The sequence below is a fragment of the Oncorhynchus gorbuscha genome, linkage group LG07 (genome assembly GCF_021184085.1).
Source record: "Oncorhynchus gorbuscha isolate QuinsamMale2020 ecotype Even-year linkage group LG07, OgorEven_v1.0, whole genome shotgun sequence".
NCBI classification, from domain to species: domain Eukaryota; kingdom Metazoa; phylum Chordata; class Actinopteri; order Salmoniformes; family Salmonidae; genus Oncorhynchus; species Oncorhynchus gorbuscha.
In genome coordinates this window covers 2,897,887-2,924,676 of record NC_060179.1, presented here as the reverse complement: position 1 = coordinate 2,924,676, position 26,790 = coordinate 2,897,887, and the positions used below count along the sequence as shown (strand labels likewise).

General features: G+C 47.3%; 1 protein-coding gene across 1 annotated transcript in view; it reads right to left on the bottom strand.

The window, feature by feature from the left end:
- LOC124040465 (procollagen-lysine,2-oxoglutarate 5-dioxygenase 2-like) overlaps positions 1-21,390 on the bottom strand; it is a 99,827-nt gene extending 78,437 nt beyond the window's left edge. Inside the window, exon 1 of the mRNA XM_046357689.1 lies at positions 21,381-21,390. Within this exon, the coding sequence (XP_046213645.1) occupies positions 21,381-21,390 (10 nt within the window). The remainder of the gene's footprint in view (positions 1-21,380) is intronic.
- Positions 21,391-26,790: the final 5,400 nt, after the last annotated feature.

The window sequence follows — 26,790 nt, the reverse complement described above, 5'->3', positions numbered from 1 at the left end:
AGGCTAGGTAAGAAGAGGCTAGGGAAGAAGAGGCTAGGGAAGAGGAGTGGGAAGAAGATGAGTGGGAAGAAGAGGCTAGGGAAGAAGAGGCTAGGGAAAGAAGAGGCGAGGGAAGAAGAGGCTGGGAAAGAAGAGGCTAGGAAAGAAGAGACTGGGAAAGACGAGCCTGGCGAAAGAAGAGACTAGGAAAGAAGAGGCTAGGGAAAGAATAGACTAGGGAAGAAGAGGCTAGGGAAGAAGAGGCTAGGGAAGAAAAGGCTGGGAAAGAAGAGGCTAGGAAAGAGGAGGTTGGGAAAGAAGAGGCTAGGGAAAGAAGAGGCGAGGGGAGAAGAGGCTGGGAAAGAAGAGGCTAGGAAAGAAGAGGTTGGGAAAGAAGAGGCTAGGAAAGAAGAGCCTAGGAAAGAAGAGGCTAGGAAATAAGAGGCTAGGGAAGAAGAGTCTGGGAAAGAAGAGGCTAGGAAAGAAGAGCCTAGGAAAGAAGAGGCTAGGAAAGAAGAGGCTAGGAAAGAAGAGGCTAGGAAAGAAGAGGCTGGGAAAGAAGAGGCTAGGGAAGAAGAGGCTAGGAAAGAAGAGCCTGGGGAAGAAGAGACTAGGAAATAAGAGGCTGGGAAAGAAGAGGCTAGGAAAGAATAGACTAGGGAAAGAAGAGGCGAGGGAAGAACAGGCTGGGAAAGAAGATGCTAGGAAAGAAGAGGTTGGGATAGGAGAGGCTAGGAAAGAATAGACTAGGAAAGAAGAGACTAGCAAAGAAGAGGCTGGGGAAGAAGAGAGTAGGGAAGAAGAGGCTAGGGAGAAGAGGCTAGGGAAGAAGAGGCTGGGAAAAAGAGGCTAGGAAAGAGGAGGCTGGGAAAGAAGAGGCTGGGGAAGAAGAGACTGGGGAAGAAGAGACTAGGAAATAAGAGGCTTGGAAAAGAAGAGGCTAGGGAAGAATAGACTATGAAAGAAGAGGCTAGGAAAGAAGAGGCTGGGAAAAAAGAGGCTAGGAAAGAAGAGCCTAGGAAAGAAGAGGCTAGGAAAGAAGAGTCTGGGAGAGAAGAGGCTATGAAAGAAGAGGATAGGGAAGAAGAGGCTGGGAATTAAGAGGCTAGGAAAGAATAGACTAGGAAAGAAGAGGCTAGGAAAGAAGAGGCTGGGAAAGAAGAGGCTAGGGAAGAAGAGGCTAGAGAAGAAGTAAGTCGCTCTGGATAAGAGCGTCTGCTAAATGACTTAAATGTAATGTAAATGTAAGACGAGTGGGTAGAAGAGACTAGGGAAGAAGAGACTAGGAAAGAAGAGGCAAGAGCAGAAGAGGCTAGAGAAGGGGAGGCTTGGGAAGAAAAGGTTAGGTAAGAAGAGGAGTGGGAAGAAGAGGCGAGGTAAGAAGAGGAGTGGGAAGAAGAGGCTAGGTAAGAAGAGGAGTGGGAAGAAGATGCTGGGAAAGAAGAGAAGTGGGAAGAAGAGGCTAGGTAAGAAGAGGCTAGGAAAGAAGAGGCGAGGGAAGAAGAGACTGGGAAAGAAGAGGCTAGGGAAGAAGAGGTTGGGAAAGAAGAGGCTGGGGAAGAAGAGAGTAGGGAAGAAGAGGCTAGGGAAGAAGAGGCTAGGGAAGAAAAGGCTGGGAAAGAAGAGGCTAGGAAAGAGGAGAAAGGAAAAGAAGAGGCTGGGGAAGAAGAAACTCGGAAAGAAGAGGCTAGGGAAGGAAGAGACTGGGGAAGAAGAGGCTAGGAAAGAAGAGGCTAGGGAAGAAGAGTCTGGGAAAGAAGAGGCTAGGAAAGAAGAGGCTAGGAAAGAAGAGGCAAGGGAAGAAGAGGCTGGGAAAGAAGAGGCTAGGAAAGAATAGACTAGAAAAGAAAGAGGCTAGGAAAGAAGAGGCTAGGAAATAAGAGGCTAGGGAAGAAGAGTCTGGGAAAGAAGAGGCTAGGAAAGAAGAGCCTAGGAAAGAAGAGGCTAGGAAAGAAGAGGCTAGGGAAGAAGAGTCTGGGAAAGAAGAGGCTATGTGAAGAAGAGGCTAGGGAAGAAGAGGCTGGGAAATAAGAGGCTAGGAAAGAATAGACTAGGAAAGAAGAGGCTAGGAAAGAAGAGGCTGGGAAAGAAGAGGCTAGGGAAGGAGAGACTAGGAAAGAAGAGGCTAGGAAAGAAGAGGCTAGGAAAGAAGAGACTGGGGAAGAAGAGGCCAGGGAAGAAGAGGCTAGAGAAGAAGAGTCTAGTGAAGAAGAGGCTAGGAAAGAAGAGGCTAGTGAAGAAGACGAGTGGGTAGAAGAGACTAGGGAAGAAGAGGCTGGGAAATAAGAGGCTAGGAAAGAATAGACTAGGAAAGAAGAGGCTAGGAAAGAAGAGACTGGGAAAGAAGAGGCTAGGGAAGGAGAGACTAGGAAAGAAGAGGCTAGGAAAGAAGAGGCTGGGAAAGAAGAGGCTGGAGAAGAAGAAGGGAAGAAGAGTCTGGGAAAGAAGAGGAGTGGGAAGAAGAGGCGAGGTAAGAAGAGGAGTGGGAAGAAGAGACTAGGGAAGAAGAGGCTAGGGAAAGAAGAAGCGAGGAAGAAGAGGCTGGGAAAGAAGAGCCTGGGAAGAAGAGACTAGGAAAGAAGAGGAGTGGGAAGAAGAGGCGAGGTAAGAAGAGGAGTGGGAAGAAGAGGCTAGGAAAGAAGAGATTGGGAAAGAAGAGGCTAGGAAAGAAGAGGCTAGGGAAGAAGAGGCTAAGGAAGAAGAGGCTAGGGAAGAAGAGGTTGGGAAAGAAGATGCTGGGGAAGAAGAGAGTAGGGAAGAAGAGGCTAGGGAAGAAGAGGCTAGGGAAGAAAAGGCTGGGAAAGAAGAGGCTAGGAAAGAGGAGAAAGGAAAAGAAGAGGCTGGGGAAGAAGAAACTCGGAAAGAAGAGGCTAGGGAAAGAAGAGGCTGGGGAAGAAGAGACTAGGAAAGAAGAGGCTAGGGAAGAAGAGTCTGGGAAAGAAGAGGCTAGGAAAGAAGAGGCTAGGAAAGAAGAGGCAAGGGAAGAAGAGGCTGGGAAAGAAGAGGCTAGGAAAGAATAGACTAGAAAAGAAGAGGCTAGGAAAGAAGAGGCTATGGAAGAAGAGGCTAAGGAAGAAGAGGCTAGGAAAGAAGAGGCTAGGAAAGAGGAGGCTGGGAAAGAAGAGGCTGGGGAAGAAGAGACTCGGGAAGAAAAGGCTAGGGAAAGAAGAGGCTGGGGAAGAAGAGAGTAGGGAAGAAGAGGCTAGGGAAGAAGAGGAGTGGGAAGAAGATGCTGGGAAAGAAGAGAAGTGGGAAGAAGAGGCTAGGTAAGAAGAGGCTAGGAAAGAAGAGGCGAGGGAAGAAGAGACTGGGAAAGAAGAGGCTAGGGAAGAAGAGGTTGGGAAAGAAGAGGCTGGGGAAGAAAGAGTAGGGAAGAAGAGGCTAGGGAAGAAGAGGCTAGGGAAGAAAAGGCTGGGAAAGAAGAGGCTAGGAAAGAGGAGAAAGGAAAAGAAGAGGCTGGGGAAGAAGAGACTCAGAAAGAAGAGGCTAGGAAAGAAGAGGCTGGGAAAGAAGAGGCTAGGAAAGAAGAGGCTAGGGAAGAAGAGTCTGGGAAAGAAGAGGCTAGGAAAGAAGAGGCTAGGAAAGAAGAGGCAAGGGAAGAAGAGGCTGGGAAAGAAGAGGCTAGGAAAGAATAGACTAGAAAAGAAGAGGCTAGGGAAAGAAGAGGCTAGGAAATAAGAGGCTAGGGAAGAAGAGTCTGGGAAAGAAGAGGCTAGGAAAGAAGAGCCTAGGAAAGAAGAGGCTAGGAAAGAAGAGGCTAGGGAAGAAGAGTCTGGGAAAGAAGAGGCTATGTGAAGAAGAGGCTAGGGAAGAAGAGGCTGGGAAATAAGAGGCTAGGAAAGAATAGACTAGGAAAGAAGAGGCTAGGAAAGAAGAGGCTGGGAAAGAAGAGGCTAGGGAAGGAGAGACTAGGAAAGAAGAGGCTAGGAAAGAAGAGGCTAGGAAAGAAGAGACTGGGGAAGAAGAGGCCAGGGAAGAAGAGGCTAGAGAAGAAGAGTCTAGTGAAGAAGAGGCTAGGAAAGAAGAGGCTAGTGAAGAAGACGAGTGGGTAGAAGAGACTAGGGAAGAAGAGACTAGGAAAGAAGAGGCTAGGAAAGAATAGACTAGGAAAGAAGAGGCTAGGAAAGAAGAGACTGGGAAAGAAGAGGCTAGGGAAGGAGAGACTAGGAAAGAAGAGGCTAGGAAAGAAGAGGCTGGGAAAGAAGAGGCTGGAGAAGAAGAGGCTAGGGAAGAAGAGTCTGGGAAAGAAGAGGAGTGGGAAGAAGAGGCGAGGTAAGAAGAGGAGTGGGAAGAAGAGACTAGGGAAGAAGAGGCTAGGGAAAGAAGAAGCGAGGGAAGAAGAGGCTGGGAAAGAAGAGCCTGGCGAAGAAGAGACTAGGAAAGAAGAGGAGTGGGAAGAAGAGGCGAGGTAAGAAGAGGAGTGGGAAGAAGAGGCTAGGAAAGAAGAGATTGGGAAAGAAGAGGCTAGGAAAGAAGAGGCTAGGGAAGAAGAGGCTAAGGAAGAAGAGGCTAGGGAAGAAGAGGTTGGGAAAGAAGATGCTGGGGAAGAAGAGAGTAGGGAAGAAGAGGCTAGGGAAGAAGAGGCTAGGGAAGAAAAGGCTGGGAAAGAAGAGGCTAGGAAAGAGGAGAAAGGAAAAGAAGAGGCTGGGGAAGAAGAAACTCGGAAAGAAGAGGCTAGGGAAAGAAGAGGCTGGGGAAGAAGAGACTAGGAAAGAAGAGGCTAGGGAAGAAGAGTCTGGGAAAGAAGAGGCTAGGAAAGAAGAGGCTAGGAAAGAAGAGGCAAGGGAAGAAGAGGCTGGGAAAGAAGAGGCTAGGAAAGAATAGACTAGAAAAGAAGAGGCTAGGAAAGAAGAGGCTATGGAAGAAGAGGCTAAGGAAGAAGAGGCTAGGAAAGAGAGGCTAGGAAAGAGGCTAGAAAGAGGAGGCTGGGAAAGAAGAGGCTGGGGAAGAAGAGACTCGGGAAGAAAAGGCTAGGGAAAGAAGAGGCTGGGGAAGAAGAGAGTAGGGAAGAAGAGGCTAGGGAAGAAGAGGAGTGGGAAGAAGATGCTGGGAAAGAAGAGAAGTGGGAAGAAGAGGCTAGGTAAGAAGAGGCTAGGAAAGAAGAGGCGAGGGAAGAAGAGACTGGGAAAGAAGAGGCTAGGGAAGAAGAGGTTGGGAAAGAAGAGGCTGGGGAAGAAGAGAGTAGGGAAGAAGAGGCTAGGGAAGAAGAGGCTAGCGAAGAAAAGGCTGGGAAAGAAGAGGCTAGGAAAGAGGAGAAAGGAAAAGAAGAGGCTGGGGAAGAAGAAACTCGGAAAGAAGAGGCTAGGGAAGGAAGAGACTGGGGAAGAAGAGGCTAGGAAAGAAGAGGCTAGGGAAGAAGAGTCTGGGAAAGAAGAGGCTAGGAAAGAAGAGGCTAGGAAAGAAGAGGCAAGGGAAGAAGAGGCTGGGAAAGAAGAGGCTAGGAAAGAATAGACTAGAAAAGAAGAGGCTAGGAAAGAAGAGGCTAGGAAATAAGAGGCTAGGGAAGAAGAGTCTGGGAAAGAAGAGGCTAGGAAAGAAGAGCCTAGGAAAGAAGAGGCTAGGAAAGAAGAGGCTAGGGAAGAAGAGTCTGGGAAAGAAGAGGCTATGTGAAGAAGAGGCTAGGGAAGAAGAGGCTGGGAAATAAGAGGCTAGGAAAGAATAGACTAGGAAAGAAGAGGCTAGGAAAGAAGAGGCTGGGAAAGAAGAGGCTAGGGAAGGAGAGACTAGGAAAGAAGAGGCTAGGAAAGAAGAGGCTAGGAAAGAAGAGACTGGGGAAGAAGAGGCCAGGGAAGAAGAGGCTAGAGAAGAAGAGTCTAGTGAAGAAGAGGCTAGGAAAGAAGAGGCTAGTGAAGAAGACGAGTGGGTAGAAGAGACTAGGGAAGAAGAGGCTGGGAAATAAGAGGCTAGGAAAGAATAGACTAGGAAAGAAGAGGCTAGGAAAGAAGAGACTGGGAAAGAAGAGGCTAGGGAAGGAGAGACTAGGAAAGAAGAGGCTAGGAAAGAAGAGGCTGGGAAAGAAGAGGCTGGAGAAGAAGAGGCTAGGGAAGAAGAGTCTGGGAAAGAAGAGGAGTGGGAAGAAGAGGCGAGGTAAGAAGAGGAGTGGGAAGAAGAGACTAGGGAAGAAGAGGCTAGGGAAAGAAGAAGAGGAGGGAAGAAGAGGCTGGGAAAGAAGAGCCTGGCGAAGAAGAGACTAGGAAAGAAGAGGAGTGGGAAGAAGAGGCGAGGTAAGAAGAGGAGTGGGAAGAAGAGGCTAGGAAAGAAGAGATTGGGAAAGAAGAGGCTAGGAAAGAAGAGGCTAGGGAAGAAGAGGCTAAGGAAGAAGAGGCTAGGGAAGAAGAGGTTGGGAAAGAAGATGCTGGGGAAGAAGAGAGTAGGGAAGAAGAGGCTAGGGAAGAAGAGGCTAGGGAAGAAAAGGCTGGGAAAGAAGAGGCTAGGAAAGAGGAGAAAGGAAAAGAAGAGGCTGGGGAAGAAGAAACTGGGAAAGAAGAGGCTAGGGAAAGAAGAGGCTGGGGAAGAAGAGACTAGGAAAGAAGAGGCTAGGGAAGAAGAGTCTGGGAAAGAAGAGGCTAGGAAAGAAGAGACTAGGAAAGAAGAGGCAAGGGAAGAAGAGGCTGGGAAAGAAGAGGCTAGGAAAGAATAGACTAGAAAAGAAGAGGCTAGGAAAGAAGAGGCTATGGAAGAAGAGGCTAAGGAAGAAGAGGCTAGGAAAGAAGAGGCTAGGAAAGAGGAGGCTGGGAAAGAAGAGGCTGGGGAAGAAGAGACTCGGGAAGAAAAGGCTAGGGAAAGAAGAGGCTGGGGAAGAAGAGAGTAGGGAAGAAGAGGCTAGGGAAGAAGAGGAGTGGGAAGAAGATGCTGGGAAAGAAGAGAAGTGGGAAGAAGAGGCTAGGTAAGAAGAGGCTAGGAAAGAAGAGGCGAGGGAAGAAGAGACTGGGAAAGAAGAGGCTAGGGAAGAAGAGGTTGGGAAAGAAGAGGCTGGGGAAGAAGAGAGTAGGGAAGAAGAGGCTAGGGAAGAAGAGGCTAGGGAAGAAAAGGCTGGGAAAGAAGAGGCTAGGAAAGAGGAGAAAGGAAAAGAAGAGGCTGGGGAAGAAGAAACTCGGAAAGAAGAGGCTAGGGAAGGAAGAGACTGGGGAAGAAGAGGGGGAAGAAGAGGCTAGGAAAGAAGAGGCTAGGGAAGAAGAGTCTGGGAAAGAAGAGGCTAGGAAAGAAGAGGCTAGGAAAGAAGAGGCAAGGGAAGAAGAGGCTGGGAAAGAAGAGGCTAGGAAAGAATAGACTAGAAAAGAAGAGGCTAGGAAAGAAGAGGCTAGGAAATAAGAGGCTAGGGAAGAAGAGTCTGGGAAAGAAGAGGCTAGGAAAGAAGAGCCTAGGAAAGAAGAGGCTAGGAAAGAAGAGGCTAGGGAAGAAGAGTCTGGGAAAGAAGAGGCTATGTGAAGAAGAGGCTAGGGAAGAAGAGGCTGGGAAATAAGAGGCTAGGAAAGAATAGACTAGGAAAGAAGAGGCTAGGAAAGAAGAGGCTGGGAAAGAAGAGGCTAGGGAAGGAGAGACTAGGAAAGAAGAGGCTAGGAAAGAAGAGGCTAGGAAAGAAGAGACTGGGGAAGAAGAGGCCAGGGAAGAAGAGGCTAGAGAAGAAGAGTCTAGTGAAGAAGAGGCTAGGAAAGAAGAGGCTAGTGAAGAAGACGAGTGGGTAGAAGAGACTAGGGAAGAAGAGGCTGGGAAATAAGAGGCTAGGAAAGAATAGACTAGGAAAGAAGAGGCTAGGAAAGAAGAGACTGGGAAAGAAGAGGCTAGGGAAGGAGAGACTAGGAAAGAAGAGGCTAGGAAAGAAGAGGCTGGGAAAGAAGAGGCTGGAGAAGAAGAGGCTAGGGAAGAAGAGTCTGGGAAAGAAGAGGAGTGGGAAGAAGAGGCGAGGTAAGAAGAGGAGTGGGAAGAAGAGACTAGGGAAGAAGAGGCTAGGGAAAGAAGAAGCGAGGGAAGAAGAGGCTGGGAAAGAAGAGCCTGGCTGAAGAAGAGACTAGGAAAGAAGAGGAGTGGGAAGAAGAGGCGAGGTAAGAAGAGGAGTGGGAAGAAGAGGCTAGGAAAGAAGAGATTGGGAAAGAAGAGGCTAGGAAAGAAGAGGCTAGGGAAGAAGAGGCTAAGGAAGAAGAGGCTAGGGAAGAAGAGGTTGGGAAAGAAGATGCTGGGGAAGAAGAGAGTAGGGAAGAAGAGGCTAGGGAAGAAGAGGCTAGGGAAGAAAAGGCTGGGAAAGAAGAGGCTAGGAAAGAGGAGAAAGGAAAAGAAGAGGCTGGGGAAGAAGAAACTCGGAAAGAAGAGGCTAGGGAAAGAAGAGGCTGGGGAAGAAGAGACTAGGAAAGAAGAGGCTAGGGAAGAAGAGTCTGGGAAAGAAGAGGCTAGGAAAGAAGAGGCTAGGAAAGAAGAGGCAAGGGAAGAAGAGGCTGGGAAAGAAGAGGCTAGGAAAGAATAGACTAGAAAAGAAGAGGCTAGGAAAGAAGAGGCTATGGAAGAAGAGGCTAAGGAAGAAGAGGCTAGGAAAGAAGAGGCTAGGAAAGAGGAGGCTGGGAAAGAAGAGGCTGGGGAAGAAGAGACTCGGGAAGAAAAGGCTAGGGAAAGAAGAGGCTGGGGAAGAAGAGAGTAGGGAAGAACAGGCTAGGGAAGAAGAGGCTGGGGAAGAAAAGGCTGGAAAAGAAGAGGCTAGGAAAGAGGAGGCTGGGAAAGAGGAGGCTGGGGAAGAAGAGACTCGGAAAGAAGAGGCAAGAGAAGAAGAGGCTGGGAAAGAAGAGGCTAGGAAAGAAGAGGAGTGGGAAGAAGAGGCTAGGTAAGAAGAGGAGTGGGAAGAAGAGGTTGGGAAAGAAGAGAAGTGGGAAGAAGAGGCTAGGTAAGTAGAGGCTAGGGAAGAAGAGGCTAGGGAAGAAGAGGCAAGAGATGAAGAGGCTGTGAAAGAAGAGGCTAGGAAAGAAGAGGCTAGGAAAGAAGAGACTGGGGAAGAAGAGGCCAGGGAAGAAGAGGCTAGAGAAGAAGAGTCTAGTGAAGAAGAGGCTAGGAAAGAAGAGGCTAGTGAAGAAGACGAGTGGGTAGAAGAGACTAGGGAAGAAGAGGCTGGGAAATAAGAGGCTAGGAAAGAATAGACTAGGAAAGAAGAGGCTAGGAAAGAAGAGACTGGGAAAGAAGAGGCTAGGGAAGGAGAGACTAGGAAAGAAGAGGCTAGGAAAGAAGAGGCTGGGAAAGAAGAGGCTGGAGAAGAAGAGGCTAGGGAAGAAGAGTCTGGGAAAGAAGAGAGTGGGAAGAAGAAGGAAGAAGAGGAGTGGGAAGAAGAGACTAGGGAAGAAGAGGCTAGGGAAAGAAGAAGCGAGGGAAGAAGAGGCTGGGAAAGAAGAGCCTGGCGAAGAAGAGACTAGGAAAGAAGAGGAGTGGGAAGAAGAGGCGAGGTAAGAAGAGGCTAGGAAAGAAGAGGCTGTGAAAGAAGAGGCTAGGAAAGAAGAGGAGTGGGAAGAAGAGGCTAGGTAAGAAGAGGAGTGGGAAGAAGAGGTTGGGAAAGAAGAGAAGTGGGAAGAAGAGGCTAGGTAAGAAGAGGCTAGGGAAGAAGAGGCTAGGGAAGAGGAGTGGGAAGAAGAGGATTGGGAAGAAGAGGCTAGGGAAGAAGAGGCTGGCGAAGAAGAGACAAGGAAAGAAGAGGAGTGGGAAGAAGAGGCGAGGTAAGAAGAGGAGTGGGAAGAAGAGGCTGGGAAAGAAGAGCCTAGGAAAGAAGAGGCTAGGAAAGAAGAGGCTAGGGAAGAAGAGGCTAAGGAAGAAGAGGCTAGGGAAGAAGAGGCTGGGGAAGAAGAGAGTAGGGAAGAAGAGGCTAGGGAAGAAGAGGCTAGGGAAGAAGAGTCTGGGAAAGAAGAGGCTAGGAAAGAAGAGACTAGGAAAGAAGAGACTGGGAAAGAAGAGACTGGAGAAGAAGAGGCTCGGGAAGAAGAGTCTGGGAAAGAAGAGGCTGGGAAAGAAGAGGCAAGGGAAGAAGAGGCTGGGAAAGAAGAGGCTAGGAAAGAAGAGGAGTGGGAAGAAGAGGCTAGGTAAGAAGAGGAGTGGGAAGAAGAGGCTGGGAAAGAAGAGAAGTGGGAAGAAGAGGCTAGGTAAGAAGAGGCTAGGGAAGAAGAGGCTAGGGAAAGAAGAGGCGAGGGAAGAAGAGGCTGGGAAAGAAGAGCCTGGCGAAGAAGAGACTAGGAAAGAAGAGGAGTGGGAAGAAGAGGCGAGGTAAGAAGAGGAGTGGGAAGAAGAGGCTAGGAAAGAAGAGATTGGGAAAGAAGAGGCTAGGAAAGAAGAGGCTAGGGAAGAAGAGGCTAAGGAAGAAGAGGCTAGGGAAGAAGAGGTTGGGAAAGAAGATGCTGGGGAAGAAGAGAGTAGGGAAGAAGAGGCTAGGGAAGAAGAGGCTAGGGAAGAAAAGGCTGGGAAAGAAGAGGCTAGGAAAGAGGAGAAAGGAAAAGAAGAGGCTGGGGAAGAAGAAACTCGGAAAGAAGAGGCTAGGGAAAGAAGAGGCTGGGGAAGAAGAGACTAGGAAAGAAGAGGCTAGGGAAGAAGAGTCTGGGAAAGAAGAGGCTAGGAAAGAAGAGGCTAGGAAAGAAGAGGCAAGGGAAGAAGAGGCTGGGAAAGAAGAGGCTAGGAAAGAATAGACTAGAAAAGAAGAGGCTAGGAAAGAAGAGGCTATGGAAGAAGAGGCTAAGGAAGAAGAGGCTAGGAAAGAAGAGGCTAGGAAAGAGGAGGCTGGGAAAGAAGAGGCTGGGGAAGAAGAGACTCGGGAAGAAAAAGCTAGGGAAAGAAGAGGCTGGGGAAGAAGAGAGTAGGGAAGAAGAGGCTAGGGAAGAAGAGGCTAGGGAAGAAAAGGCTGGAAAAGAAGAGGCTAGGAAAGAGGAGGCTGGGAAAGAGGACGCTGGGGAAGAAGAGACTCGGAAAGAAGAGGCAAGAGAAGAAGAGGCTGGGAAAGAAGAGGCTAGGAAAGAAGAGGAGTGGGAAGAAGAGGCTAGGTAAGAAGAGGAGTGGGAAGAAGAGGTTGGGAAAGAAGAGAAGTGGGAAGAAGAGGCTAGGTAAGAAGAGGCTAGGGAAGAAGAGGCTAGGGAAGAAGAGGAGAGGGAAGAAGAGGCTAGGTAAGAAGAGGAGTGGGAAGAAGAGGTTGGGAAAGAAGAGAAGTGGGAAGAAGAGGCTAGGTAAGAAGAGGCTAGGGAAGAAGAGGCTAGGGAAGAAGAGGCAAGAGATGAAGAGGCTGTGAAAGAAGAGGCTAGGAAAGAAGAGGACTGGGAAGAAGAGGCTAGGTAAGAAGAGGAGTGGGAAGAAGAGGTTGGGAAAGAAGAGAAGTGGGAAGAAGAGGCTAGGTAAGAAGAGGCTAGGGAAGAGGAGTGGGAAGAAGAGGGTTGGGAAGACGAGGCTAGGGAAGAAGAGGCTGGCGAAGAAGAGACAAGGAAAGAAGAGGAGTGGGAAGAAGAGGCGAGGTAAGAAGAGGAGTGGGAAGAAGAGGCTGGGAAAGAAGAGCATAGGAAAGAAGAGGAAAGAAGAGGCTAGGGAAGAAGAGGCTAAGGAAGAAGAGGCTAGGGAAGAAGAGGTTGGGAAAGAAGAGGCTGGGGAAGAAGAGAGTAGGGAAGAAGAGGCTAGGGAAGAAGAGGCTAGGGAAGAAAAGGCTGGGAAAGAAGAGGCTAGGAAAGAGGAGAAAGGAAAAGAAGAGGCTGGGGAAGAAGAGGCTAGGGAAAGAAGAGGCTAGGGAAGAAGAGGCTGGGAAGGAAGAGGCTAGGAAAGAAGAGGTTGGGAAAGAAGAGGCTGCGGAAGAAGAGAGTAGGGAAAAAGAGGCTAGGGAAGAAGAGTCTGGGAAAGAAGAGGCTAGGAAAGAAGAGACTGGGAAAGAAGAGACTGGAGAAGAAGAGGCTCGGGAAGAAGAGTCTGGGAAAGAAGAGGCTGGGAAAGAAGAGGCAAGGGAAGAAGAGGCTGGGAAAGAAGAGGCTAGGAAAGAAGAGGAGTGGGACGAAGAGGCTAGGTAAGAAGAGGACTGGGAAGAAGAGGCTGGGAAAGAAGAGAAGTGGGAAGAAGAGGCTAGGTAAGAAGAGGCTAGGGAAGAGGAGTGGGAAGAAGAGGAGTGGGAAGAAGAGGCTAGGGAAGAAGAGGCTAGGGAAGAAGAGGCTAGGGAAAGAAGAGGCGAGGGAAGAAGAGCCTGGGAAAGAAGAGGCTAGGAAAGAAGAGGCTGGGAAAGAAGAGCCTGGCGAAGAAGAGGCTCGGGAAGAAGAGTCTGGGAAAGAAGATGCTAGGAAAGAAGAGGCAAGGGAAGAAGAGGCTGAGAAAGAAGAGGCTAGGAAAGAAGAGGAGTGGGAAGAAGAGGCTAGGTAAGAAGAGGAGAGGGAAGAAGAGGCTGGGAAAGAAGAGAAGTGGGAAGAAGAGGCTAGGTAAGAAGAGGAGTGGGAAGAAGAGGAGTGTGAAGAAGAGGCTAGGGAAGAAGAGGCTAGGGAAGAAGAGGCTAGGGAAAGAAGAGGCGAGGGAAGAAGAGGCTGGGAAAGAAGAGGCTAGGAAAGAAGAGGCTGGGAAAGAAGAGCCTGGCGAAGAAGAGACTAGGAAAGAGGAGTGGGAAGAAGAGGCTGGGAAAGAAGAGGCTAGGGAAGAAGAGGCGAGGGAAGAGGAGTGGGAAGAAGAGGACTGGGAAGAAGAGGCTAGGTAAGAAGTGGCTAGGGAAGAAGAGGCGAGAGAAGAGGAGTGGGAAGAAGAGGAGTGGAAAGAAGAGCCTAGGAAAGAAGAGGCTAGGAAAGAAGAGGCTAGGAAAGAAGAGGCTAAGGAAGAAGAGGCTAGGGAAGAAGAGGTTGGGAAAAAAGAGGCTGGGGAAGAAGAGAGTAGGGAAGAAGGGGCTAGGGAAGAAGAGGCTAGGGAAGAAAAGGCTGGGAAAGAAGAGGCTAGGAAAGAGGAGAAAGGAAAAGAAGAGGCTGGGGAAGAAGAGACTCGGAAAGAAGAGGCTAGGGAAAGAAGAGGCTGGGAAAGAAGAGGCTAGGAAAGAAGAGGTTGGGAAAGAAGAGGCTGGGGAAGAAGAGTCTAGGAAAGAAGAGGCTAGGGAAGAAGAGGCTAGGGAAGAAAAGGCTGGGAAAGAAGAGGCTAGGAAAGAGGAGAAAGGAAAAGAAGAGGCTGGGGAAGAAGAAGCTAGGGAAGAAGAGGTTGGGAAAGAAGAGGCTAGGAAAGAAGAGGTTGCGAAAGAAGAGGCTGGGGAAGAAGAGACTCGGAAAGAAGAGGCTAGGGAAAGAAGAGGCTAGGGAAGAAGAGGCTGGGAAAGAAGAGGCTAGGAAAGAAGAGGTTGCGAAAGAAGAGGCTGGGGAAGAAGAGACTCGGAAAGAAGAGGCTAGGGAAAGAAGAGGCTAGGGAAGAAGAGGTTGCGAAAGAAGAGGCTGGGGAAGAAGAGAGTAGGGAAGAAGAGGCTGGGGAAGAAGAGGCTAGGTAAGAAGAGGAGTGGGAAGAAGAGGCTGGGAAAGAAGAGAAGTGGGAAGAAGAGGCTAGGTAAGAAGAGGCTAGGGAAGAAGAGGCTAGGGAAAGAAGAGGCGAGGGAAGAAGAGGTTGGGAAAGAAGAGGCTAGGAAAGAAGAGGCTGGGAAAGAAGAGCCTGGCGAAGAAGAGACTAGGAAAGAAGAGGAGTGGGAAGAAGAGGCTGGGAAAGAAGAGAAGTGGGAAGAAGAGGCTAGGTAAGAAGAGGCTAGGGAAGAAGAGGCGAGGGAAGAGGAGTGGGAAGAAGAGGAGTGGGAAGAAGAGGGTAGGGAAGAAGAGGCTAGGGAAAGAAGAGGCTAGGTAAGAAGAGGCTAGGGAAGAAAAGGCTTGGGAAGAGGAGTGGGAAGAAGAGGAGTGGGAAGAAGAGGCTACGTAAGAAGAGGAGTGGGAAGAAGAAGCTAGGTAAGAAGAGGAGTGGGAAGAAGAGGCTAGGTAAGAAGAGAAGTGGGAAGAAGATGCTAGGTAAGAAGAGGAGTGGGAAGAAGAGGCTTGGTAGAAGAGGAGTGGGAAGAAGAGCCTAGGAAAGAAGAGCCTAGGAAAGAAGAGGCTAGGAAAGAAGAGGCTAGGGAAGAAGAGGCTAAGGAAGAAGAGGCTAGGGAAAGAAGAGGCTAGGGAAGAAGAGGTTGGGAAAGAAGAGGCTGGGAAAGAAGAAGCTAGGAAAGAAGAGGCAAGGGAAGAAGAGGCTGGGAAAGAAGAGGCTAGGAAAGAATAGACTAGAAAAGAAGAGGCTAGGAAAGGAGAGAAAGGAAAAGAAGAGGCTGGGGAAGAAGAAGCTAGGGAAGAAGAGGTTGGGAAAGAAGAGGCTAGGAAAGAAGAGGTTGCGAAAGAAGAGGCTGGGGAAGAAGAGACTCGGAAAGAAGAGGCTAGGGAAAGAAGAGGCTAGGGAAGAAGAGGCTGGGAAAGAAGAGGCTAGGAAAGAAGAGGCTAGGGAAGAAGAGGTTGCGAAAGAAGAGGCTGGGGAAGAAGAGAGTAGGGAAGAAGAGGCTGGGGAAGAAGAGGCTAGGTAAGAAGAGGAGTGGGAAGAAGAGGCTGGGAAAGAAGAGAAGTGGGAAGAAGAGGCTAGGTAAGAAGAGGCTAGGGAAGAAGAGGCTAGGAAAGAAGAGACTATGAAAGAAGAGGCTAGCTAACTCTCACTTGAGAGCTGGTGATCAGCTCATGCCACTCTAGATGACCTCTGACTCATTCAGCTCCCATTCCCCCCTCCTTCAGAGTAGAAGCATCGGACAAGGTTCTAAAGACTGTTGACATCTAGTGAAAACCTTAGGAAGTGCAATATGACCCCATAGACACTGTATGACTTGAAAAACTACAAACCTCAGATTTCCCACTTCCTGGTTGGATTTTTTGACAGGTTTTTGCCTGCGATATGAGTTTAGTTAAACTCACAGGCAGAGTGTTTTCTATCCCAAATCTACTAATAATATGCATATGCTAGCATCTGGGCCAGAGTAGCAGGCAGTTTACTCTGGGCACGCTTTTCATCCGTGACTTGAAAATACTTCCCCCTAGCCCAAAGAGGTTTTAACCTGCATGTCATGAACACGTCTGGTGGCTTTAGGCAAAATCAAGAAGCGCACGATGGCGTGTACAGACACACCCATGGCACCGGTTTGGATGTTACAGGATATGGACGGGGCCCGTTGAATATAAAAACATTTTGTGTTGAACGGAGAGCGATACACTGAGACATATTGAATGAACAATAATCTTTCTGTAATGGCAAAATATATCTACCTACAGTGTGGTCCTTCTGTAGCTCAGTTGGTAGAGCATGGCGCTTGTAACGCCAGGGTAGTGGGTTCGATCCCGGGACCACCCATACGTAGAATGTATGCACACATGACTGTAAGTCGCTTTGGATAAAAGCGTCTGCTAAATGGCATATATTACAGTGTTCCTGAGCACTGAGAGTGTGAAGTGTGTGTTATGGAGGTGATCCAATATATTTTGAGGGGATCTATTTGGGCCACACCTTGACTGGCTGACTGGCTGTCTGGCTGACTGTCTAGCTGAATGTTTGGCTGCCTGGCTGACTGGCTGGCTGATTGACTGGCTGACTGGCTGACTGCGTGGCTGGACCTCTTCTAAGGCCTAAACTGACAGGCTGATTGACTGGTTGACTGGATGGGTGGCTGACTGGCTGACTGACTGGCTAGTGCTCTCCTAAAGCCCTAGCTGGCTGACTGTCTGCCTGGCTGACTGGCTGGCTGACTGGTTGGATGGTCCTCTTCTAAGACCCAAACTTGCAGACTGGTTGGCTGGTCCTAGTCTCAGGCTTAAACTGGCTGACTGGCTGGCTGGTCCTCTCCTAAAGCCCTAGCTGGCTGACTGGCTGGCTGGCAGTCTTGCTGGCTGGTCCTCTCCTATAGCCCAAACTGGCTGACTGGCGACTGGCTGGCTGGTCCTCTCCTAAATCCCAAACTGGCTGACTGGCTGACTGTCTGCATGGTCCTCTTCTAAAGCCCTAATGGCTGACTGTCTGCCTGGTCCTCTTCTAAAGCCCTGACTGTCTGCCTGGTCCTCTTCTAAAGCCCTGACTGTCTGCATGGTCCTCTTCTAAAGCCCTGCTGGCTGACTGTCTGCATGGTCGTCTTCTAAAGCCCTAATGGCTGACTGTCTGCCTGGTCCTCTCCTAAAGCCCTAATGGTTGACTGTCTGCCTGGTCCTCTCCTAAAGCCCTAATGGCTGACTGGCCTCATGGTCCTCTTCTAAAGCCCTGCTGGCTGACTGTCTGCCTGGTCCTCTCCTAAAGCCCTAATGGCTGACTGTCTGCCTGGTCCTCTCCTAAAGCCCTGACTGTCTGACTGTTTGCCTGGTCCTCTTCTAAAGCCCTGCTGGCTGACTGTTTGCCTGGTCCTCTTCTAAAGCCCCAATGACTGACTGTCTGCATGTTCCTCTCCTAAAGCCCTAATGGCTGACTGTCTGCATGGTCCTCTTCTAAAGCCCTGCTGGCTGCCTGGTCCTCTTCTAAAACCCTAATGGCTGACTGTCTGCCTGGTCCTCTCCTAAAGCCCTACCTGGCTGACTGGCTGACTGTCTGCCTGGTCCTCTTCTAAAGCCCTGACTGTCTGCATGGTCCTCTTCTAAAGCCCTGCTGGCTGACTGTCTGCATGGTCCTCTTCTAAAGCCCTGCTGGCTGACTGTCTGCCTGATCCTCTCCTAAAGCCCTAATGGCTGACTGTCTGCCTGGTCCTCTCCTAAAGCCCTAATGGCTGACTGTCTGCCTGGTCCTCTCCTAAAGCGCAAATGGCTGACTGTCTGCCTGGTCCTCTCCTAAAGCCCTAATGGCTGGCTGGCTGACTGGTCCTCTTCTAAAGCCCTGACTGGCTGGTCCTCTTCTAAAGCCCTGACTGGCTGACTGGTCATCTTCTAAAGCCCTGACTGGCTGGCTGGCTGGTCCTCTTCTTAAGCCCTGACTGGCTGGTTCTCTGTCTATTTTGCTGGCTGGCTGGCTGGTCCTCTTCCAATGTCCTGACTGGCTGGCTGGTCCTCTTCCAATGCCCTGACTGGCTGGCTGGTCCTCTTCCAAAGCCCTGTCTGACTGGCTGGCTGCCTGGCTGGTCCTCTTCCAATGCCCTGTCTGGCTGGCTGGCTGGTCCTCTTCCAAAGCCCTGTCTGACTGGCTGGCTGGCTGGCTAGTCCTCTTCCAAAGCCTTGTCTGGCTGGCTGGTCCTCTTCTTAAGCCCTGACTGGCTGGTTCTCTCGCTGGCTGGCTGGCTGGTCCTCTTCCAAAGCCCTGTCTGACTGGCTGGCCCTCTTCCAAAGCCCTGTCTGGCTGGCTGGCTGGTTCTTTTCCAAATCCCTGTCTGACTGGCTGGCTGGCTGGTCCTCTTCCAATACCCTGACTGGCTGGCAGGCTGGCATACTGGCTGGTTGCCTGGCACCTCCTGAGGTGACTGTATCAGAGCCAGTCAAGCATGAAATCAATCACTCACAGCCTGCTGCCTGCCACCACTATTGTGTCCGAGCCATCTGGGCCTTAGCACACTGTCTACATTGTGTGTGTGTGTGTGTGTGTGTGTGTGTGCGTGCGTGCGTGCGTGCGTGCGTGCGTGCGTGTGTGTGTGTGTGTGTGTGTGTGTGTGTGTGTGTGTGTGTACTGTGTGTGTGTGTACTGTGTGTATTGTATGTGTGTGTGTATGTACGTGTGTGTGTGTGTGTGTGTGTGTGTGTGTGTGTGTGTGTGTGTGTGTGTGTGTGTGTGTGTGTGTGTGTGTGTGTGTGTGTGTGTGTGTGTGTGTGTGTGTGTGTGTGTGTGTGTGTGTGCGTGTGCGTGTGCGTGTGTGTGTGTGTACTGTGTGTGTACTGTGTGTATTGTATGTGTGTGTGTGTGTATGTACTGTGTGTGTGTGCGTGTGTGTGTGTGTGTGTGTGTGTGTGTGTGTGTGTGTGTGTGTGTGTGTGTGTGTGTGTGTGTGTGTGTGTGTGTGTGTGTGTGTGTGTGTGTGTGTGTGTGTGTGTGTGTGTGTGTGTGTGTGTGTTTGAGCATGTTAAGGTGCTTGGAAGCTTTTTTGGACCACCTGTGTTAGTGTGTTAATTACTAGATAACAGCACATATCTCCCATCTCCAGTGAAGCAGGCAGAAAGGACAGACAGAGACAGTGATTGGTCAGGAGGATCCAGCATGTTAGTGCCCAGCTACATCTGTTTCCTACCAATACCACAACACTGTCCTGCATGGACTCATTTGGCTTAATGAGAACTCCCTGTGTAGAGGCCTCTGGCCCTACTCTGTTCTGTTACTCTCTGTTCTGTTCTGTTATTCTCTGTTCTGTTCTATTCTATTCGGTTCTGTTCTGTTATTCTCTGTTCTGTTCTGTTATTCTCTGTTCTGTTCTGTTCTATTCTATTCGGTTCTCTTCTGTTCTACTCTGTTCTGTTATTCTCTGTTCTGTTCTTTTACTCTCTGTTCTGTTCTATTCTATTCGGTTCTGTTCTGTTATTCTCTGTTCTGTTCTGTTATTCTCTGTTCTGTTCTGTTATTCTCTGTTCTGTTCTGTTACTCTCTGTTCTGTTCTATTCTATTCGGTTCTGTTCTGTTATTCTCTGTTCTGTTCTGTTATTCTCTGTTCTGTTTTGTTATTCTCTGTTCTGTTCTGTTCTATTCTATTCGGTTCTGTTATGTTGTGCTCTGTTCTGTTCTATTCTATTCGGTTCTGTTCTGTTATTCTCTGTTCTGTTCTGTTATTCTCTGTTCTGTTCTGTTACTCTCTGTTCTGTTCTGTTCTATTCTATTCGGTTCTGTTCTGTTACTCTCTGTTCTGTTCTGTTCTGTTCTATTCTATTCGGTTCTGTTCTGTTATTCTCTGTTCTGTTCTGTTCTATTCTATTCGGTTCTGTTCTGTTATTCTCTGTTCTGTTCTGTTATTCTCTGTTCTGTTTTGTTCTACTCTGTTCTGTTATTCTCTGTTCTGTTCTGTTCTAATCTGTTCTGTTATCTGTTATGCTCCATTTTGCTTTGTTCTGCTCTGTCTAGTCCAGTGGAGTCTAGACCAGTCCAACCCAGTCCAGTCCAGTCCAACCCAGTCCTGCAGGGTATACTACAAAGCAAGCTAGATCTACTGAGGGTTTTCCAAAGCTCGCCAGCTTCAGTTAGCTTCCCATTCCAGGCCAGGCTACATCCGTACTACGATGGTGGATATTGCTCCTCCGTCTGCAGCCAACTCCAGGAGGCTTGTAGCTGTGCGTTGACGTCACATATGGAAATCTGAACTCTGAACTCTTCACTGAGACAATGCTGAAACATCAATCCATAGGGAATTCAGCAGGCTACGGTGTGAAATATATGTCATCTTTATTTTATTACGTTGCTGTACTTTGGTTCCAGGTGGAACCCTTTAAGGTTTCATGTAAAACACTTTCCAAAGAGGGTTCTACATGGAACCCAAAAGGGTGTATACCTGGAACCAAAAAGGATTCTTTCCGAAGCCAAAAAGGGCTTTCCTATGCAACCCTTTTTTCTAGGAGTGAAGGCTGTGGCATAAACACTGTGCGCTGTGTGATTAGCTAACTGTCCATCGTAGGCCAGGCTGGCAGATTGAAACAGTGCAGTGCTGTGTGCAGAACAGCTGGCTGCCATTGGAGGGCAGCAGAACACAGAACATCTCTCCCAATCTCACTCTATATCTCTCTCTCTCTCTCTCTCTCTCTCTCTCTCTCTCTCTCTCCCTCTCTCTCTCTCTCTCTCTCTCTCTCTCTCTCTCTCTCTCTCTCTCTCTCTCTCTCTCTCTCTCTCTCTCTCTCTCTCTCTCTCTTACACACTTTCTTCCTCTCTCTCTCTTTCTCTCTCTCTCTCCCTGTCTCTCTCCATCTCTATCTCTCTTTCTTAATGTCTCTCTTTCTGTCTCTCTTTGTCTCTCTTTCCCTGTCACTCTACATTTCTATGTATCTCTCTATCTAATCTATCACATAGGGCAGCATGTAGCCTCGCATTTAGAGCATTAGGCCTGTATCTGAAAGGTTGCTGGTTCGAATACCCGAGTTGACAAGGAAAAATATGTCGATGTGCCCCTGAGCAAAGCACTTACCCCTAATTTGCTCCAGGGGCTCCGTACTATTATGACTGACCCTGTAAAACAACACATTTCACTGCACCTATCGGGTGTATGTGACCATCAAACATATCACTCTCTCTCTTTCCACCACAGCAGTACAGCCACTGAGCAGGGTAGTGATTACAGGGAAGTTCAACAGCAGACCGACTGTCTGGGCACAGGGTCAGTCAATCTGTCTGGGTACAGGGTCAGTCAATCTGTCTGGGTACAGGGTCAGTCAATCCGTCTGGGTACAGGGTCAGTCCATCTGTCTGGGTACAGGGTCAGTCAATCTGTCTGGGTACAGGGTCAGTCAATCTGTCTGGGTACAGGGTCAGTCAATCTGTCTGGGTACAGGGTCAGTCTATCTGTCTGGGTACAGGGTCAGTCAATCTGTCTGGGTACAGGGTCAGTCAATCTGTCTGGGTACAGGGTCAGTCAATCTGTCTGGGTACAGGGTCAGTCAATCTGTCTGGGTACAGGGTCAGTCAATCTGTCTGGGTACAGGGTCAGTCAATCTGGCTGGGTACAGGGTCAGTCAATCTCTCTGGGTACAGGGTCAGTCAATCTGTCTGGGTACAGGGTTAGTCCATCTGTCTGGGTACAGGGTCAGTCAATCTGTCTGGGTACAGGGTCAGTCCATCTGTCTGGGAACGGGGTCAGTCAATCTGTCTGGGTACAGGGTCAGTCAATCTCTCTGGGTACAGGGTCAGTCAATCTCTCTGGGTACAGGGTCAGTCAATCTGTCTGGGTACAGGGTCAGTCATTCTGTCTGGGTACAGGGTAGAGAGATACATGTAGACATTGATAGACAGAAACACACACAGCAAGCTGAGGGAATGAGCCAGTCTTGAAGATTACAACACTTGAAGACATATTCTTCCGTAAACCAAAACACTTGTGATAACAAACTCTTTCTTATAAATGTCTACAGGCTATAATGAAATTAGTAATTTAATAGATTTAGATGCTCTTGCTGGTTTGATAGCGTACCTTTATTACTATCATAATAACTTTAACGTATAATCTAATATCCCGATGTGTGATTGAGTTCATCTTTCAGAATGGTAATTGTCCTTTCTCCAGATAAAAATACAATTACCACACATGAATTTTTACAATATGGGAGTAATTGTATTGTAATAGACTGGAGTATCGTAGATGTATAGGAGAAACTACGATATCAAGAATTACGCTGCCGCAATGGAAAGAGAATAAACTGGGTAATGAGTTCAGGAAATAATTTATAACGTTATTGAAATGTATGCTTATTACTTATTAATAGATGTTTTCTTTTAAACAATCAATGTTAGGAAGGTCGGACGAAAGCCTTTCAGACACACCAGGGCAGACATTCACGTTCTCACCTTTTATTGTGAAATTAATGTACTTTCTGTACGTCTTCCCATTCCGCATAACACCCTCATCTTTTCTTCAACTACAGTTCAATACTGAATAAGGACTCGTTTTCTTCTTCTTTTATTGCCAATCCTTAGTCAAAAGGAATCAGTGCTGAGCCCTAAACCCTAGTTTATCCTCAGTCAAAAGGAATCAGTGCTGAGCCCTAAACCCTAGTTTATCCTCAGTCAAAAGGAATCAGTGCTGAGCCCTAAACCCTAGTTTATCCTCAGTCAAAAGGAATCAGTGCTGAGCCCTAAACCCTAGTTTATCCTCAGTCAAAATGAATCAGTGCTGAGCCCTAAACCCTAGTTTATCCTCAGTCAAAAGGAATCAGTGCTGAACCCTAAACCCAGGTTTATCCTCAGTCAAAAGGAATCAGTGCTGAGCCCTAAACCCAGGTTTATCCTCAGTCAAAAGGAATCAGTGCTGAGCCCTAAACCCTAGTTTATCCTCAGTCAAAAGGAATCAGTGCTGAGCCCTAAACCCTAGTTTATCCTCAGTCAAAAGGAATCAGTGCTGAGCCCTAAACCCTAGTTTATCCTCAGTCAAAATGAATCAGTGCTGAGCCCTAAACCCTAGTTTATCCTCAGTCAAAAGGAATCAGTGCTGAGCCCTAAACCCTAGTTTATCCTCAGTCAAAATGAATCAGTGCTGAGCCCTAAACCCTAGTTTATCCTCAGTCAAAATGAATCAGTGCTGAGCCCTAAACCCTAGTTTATCCTCAGTCAAAATGAACAAGTGCTGAGCCCTAAACCCTAGTTTACACACACCCTGCTATACAACTTATTCTACCTTTCTGATTGACTTTTTTTCCCCCATTGGTAATCTAACTTCTGTTGAATCATGCTTTCAATATCTCTGGAGATAATTTCAAAACGTCCATAAAAGCAGTAGTGTAGCAAGACATTCTTTGGTGGGTGGCAGACATTTGGGTGGGCCCCTGAAAAAGAATATTTCAAGGGAAAACAGAACTTCCTGCATTTCTACACATTATGTCATGAGGCTTAGAGAAAATGTTTCTGTTTTACAGCTTCTTAAACACTTTTTTCCGTTACTACATGATTCCAGATGTGTAATTTAATTGTTTTGATATGTTAAATATTATTCTACAATGTAGAAAAATAGTAAAAATGAAGAAAAACCCTGGTATGAGTAGGTGTGTCCAAACTTTTGACTGGTACTGTATATATATTTCAATCTGATAAGGTGGGCATGGCTCCCCAGTGGGTGGCAACCCAGGCTCCCCAGTGGGTGGCAACCCAGGCCCCCCTGTGGGTGGCAACCCAGGCTCCCCAGTGGGTGGCAACCCAGGCTCCCCAGTGGGTGGCAACCCAGGCCCCCCTGTGGGTGGCAACCCAGGCCCCCCTGTGGGTGGCAACCCAGGCCCCCCTGTGGGTGGCAACCCAGGCTCCCCAGTGGGTGGCAACCCAGGCCCCCCTGTGGGTGGCAACCCAGGCCCCCCTGTGCCTACGTGACTGCTTGAAAGAGGATCTAGATCATGTGATTGAAGCTTTCCGTGTAGAATAGCTGCATAGTAAAGGTTATTGTAAAAGATAACTCAGATGTATAAATCAGCTGACTATTTCAAAAGGTTTTGTAAAAAGAAAGTTAAAAATGTGTAAATCATTTTAGTGATTTCGTTTTTAATTTTTTTTTTTTAATCAATTATATTTTTGTTAACCATTTGGGATTCAAAAACGTATACATCATTTAACCAATAAAGTCAAACGTTTAGTTAAATATTCCAGCCATGAGTAAAATTGATACACAAAACATCTTGCAGAAGTAAAAACAATACCATGCTTAAATTGATTGTATAACAAACGTTAAACCACTAAAATAGTGAGACTATATTTGATGTCTAATTATTTTAACTACTTATAGAAGTGAGCTGTACTACAGAATTGCATCTTTATATCAATTTTAAAACATGTTTATGCAATTTAACTGTTAAAATAAGTTTGTATATTACTCATATCACTCATACTTATACTTATTACTCATTCTTACTATATGTATCTAAAACATCTATTTCCAAATATTATATGTATATAGTTCCGTATACTGTATTTACATAATTAATGTATATATGTTATTAATCATAAATACGTACAATATCCCCCCAAAAATCTTATTAACATACATTTACCAGTTGAGAATAAAATATCTCCTTCTCTGTCCTGTTCTCTCATTCTCTCCCTATCTGTCCTGTTCTCCCATTCTCTATCTCTCTGCCCTGTTCTCTCATTATCTATCTCTCTGCCCTGTTCTCTCATTCTCTATCTCTCTGCCCTGTTCTCTCATTCTCTCCCTCTCTGCCCTGTTCTCTCATTATCTATCTCTCTGCCCTGTTCTCTCATTCTCTATCTCTCTGCCCTGTTCTCTCATTATCTATCTCTCTGCCCTGTTCTCTCATTATCTCCCTCTCTGCCCTGTTCCCTCATTATCTCCCTCTCTGCCCTGTTCTCTCATTCTCTATCTCTCTGCCCTGTTCTCTCCCTCTCTCCCTCTCTGCCCTGTTCTCTCATTCTTTCCCTCTCTGCCCTGTTCTCTCATTCTCTATCTCTCTGCCCTGTTATCTCCCTCTCTGCCCTGTTCTCTCATTCTCTCCCTCTCTGCCCTGTTCTCTCATTCTCTATCTCTCTGCCCTGTTCTCTCATTATCTATCTCTCTGTCCTGTTCTCTCATTATCTCCATCTCTGCCCTGTTCTCTCATTATCTCCCTCTCTGTCCTGTTCTCTCATTCTCTATCTCTCTGCCCTGTTCTCTCCCTCTCTGCCCTGTTCTCTCATTCTCTATCTCTCTGCCCTGTTCTCTCATTCTCTATCTCTCTGTCCTGTTCTCTCATTATCTCCCTCTCTGTCCTGTTCTCTCATTCTCTATATCTCTGCCCTGTTCTCCCTTTCTCTCTCTCCTACATGTATAACTGGGATGTCTTGGTCCTGAGGGTCCTGTCCTAGACCCAGGCCTGCTTTGTCATGTACACACCAACTCCTTGTTGTGAAGGGGTCCCATACTTAACACTTCACCCTTAGAGAAGCTTGTAGAGCTATGGCAGGACATCAGGAGACCAACTCTCTACTTCAGAGTTGATTCATGTTCACCCAAAGAGTACCATGCTAGTTATCAGAGTTGATTCATGTTCACCCAAAGAGTACCATGCTAGTTATCAGAGTTGATTCATATTCACCCAAAGAGTACCATGCTAGTTATCAGAGTTGATTCATGTTCACCCAAAGAGTACCATGCTAGTTATCAGAGTTGATTCATATTCACCCAAAGAGTACCATGCTAGTTATCAGAGTTGATTCATATTCACCCAAAGAGTACCAGGCTAGTTATCAGAGTTGATTCATATTCACCCAAAGAGTACCAACATTTGAACATGTGCACAACATTTAATTGACATGTGCACAACATTTAATGTTACCCTTCAGATGGCATCAATACATTGAAATTCTAATTTCCTCAATATTCTATTTCCTTCTATTACCTCAAAATTAATGTTTCTCATGTCCGCAGAAGTTGTCTGTACTTCATGAGTCAAATACAAGGAAATTAACTAATTGATTTAATTGACTGCATATCCCCTTCTCATTTTTTTCTGTTTTCTTTTAATGAGGAGCTCTGCATGTTGTTTTTGTTAGTTTGACCATGGCTGTTGTCAGGGGTGCCAGTTCCAGCAGGAACACAGTGCCATGATGACGACGGCACGCAGGCAGCATTCTCCAAACAATGTTTCCATGTTTACAAGAGCCAGAGGGTGAAGCAGGACCTTTATTTGCCTCCTGCTAATTGTTTGATTTCCTGTTGCCGCTGGAGAGCTGAGAGCTAGGCATCATGGGGGGAGAGAGCGAAATAAAGGAGAGAGGGGGAAGGGGGGCTCAGGTTGTTGTTGTGGAAGAGCTAGGATGTTGTCTCTCTCTCTCTCTCTCTCTCTCTCTCTCTGTCTCTCTCTGTCTCTCTCTGTCTCTCTCTCTCTCTCTCTCTCTCTCTCTCTCTCACTTCATTGGTGTGAAACGCGGGTGGCGGGTGGCTTGAGGCTAGCCCCTCTCTGGAGCTTTGTAGAAATACCAAATGGTGGCATCCATCCCCATCCTGACGTCCCCTGTCTCTGTCACATGTTTGTCTTTTTTTAGTCATCTCTGTTTGTGATTTCTCTAGTTATTCCACACACTCAGTACTGGGTCTGGACGTGTTTGCTATGTTGTAGTCACTTAGAGAACAATGGGCAGACTAACAACTACTAAGTAATGTCTGAATACAATTGGGTACATAGAGATCCTATTAAACTACTAGAGGGGATATGTCATCAACCCTCAAAGTTCCAGAATGGTCCGATGATGGTGGCCATATTGGTCAGGGAGAAGTCCAAACCAGGCTAATTGGAATAACCGGCAGAGAGGCATAATCATGATTTGACTTATGCAGGAACATAAGAGTAAGGCATGTGATATATTAGACATTGTTTAATGTAATTTTTTTCAACAGAAAATATTGTCATTTAATTATAAATACACGTGATATGGTTTTTATACAAATGTTCTGTGTAAATAGCATCTAAAACACATGTAAACAGACAAATAAATGTCTCTATTTTTTTTCCCTTGGAACGCTGTGAGTGCTATTACATGATACAATATCAGTATTTGTTGCTTTTTACAACTTGTCTGAGTCCTATCGTCAACTGATTTCAGCCAGTGGCTGGGGATGGGGCGGCAGGGTATCCTAGTGGTTAGAGCGTTGGACTTGTAACCGAAAGGTTGCAAGTTCGAATCCCCGAGCTGACAAGGTATAAATCTGTCGTTCTGCCCCTGAACAGGCAGTTAACCCAGTGTTCCTAGGCCGTCATTGAAAATAAGAATTTGTTCTTAACTGACTTGCCTGGTTAAATAAAGGTTAAATAAATGGACTGGCTTCATATGCTATAGAGTACAATGGAACTCAAACAAAACAATGGAATTGCCATGGAAACAGGGCCACGAGGGAAAGATCCCATTTCTCCTCATTGACCGCCAGAAAAATTAGACCTCAATTAAAGCTATTGTTTATATGTGTAGGTAGTCAGGTAGTCTAGTGGTTAGAGCTTTGGGCCAGTAACTAAAAAGTTGCTGAATTGAATCCCCGAGCTTGACGAGGTAAAAATTTGTCCTCCTGCCCCTGAACAAGGCACTGTTCCCCGGTAGGCCGTCATTGTAAATAAGAATTTGTTCTTAACTGACTTGCCTAGTTAAATTAAGGTTACATTTAAAATAGAAATATATATATATATTGAGGTAAAAAGCTGACAATATTGATATCATCGTCACCAATCAACTACATTACAGTTTAAACTAATTTGACTACCACAACAGATGTCTGTATGCTAGCTATGCTAACAGCTTATACAAACAGGAGTTAGCATTTAG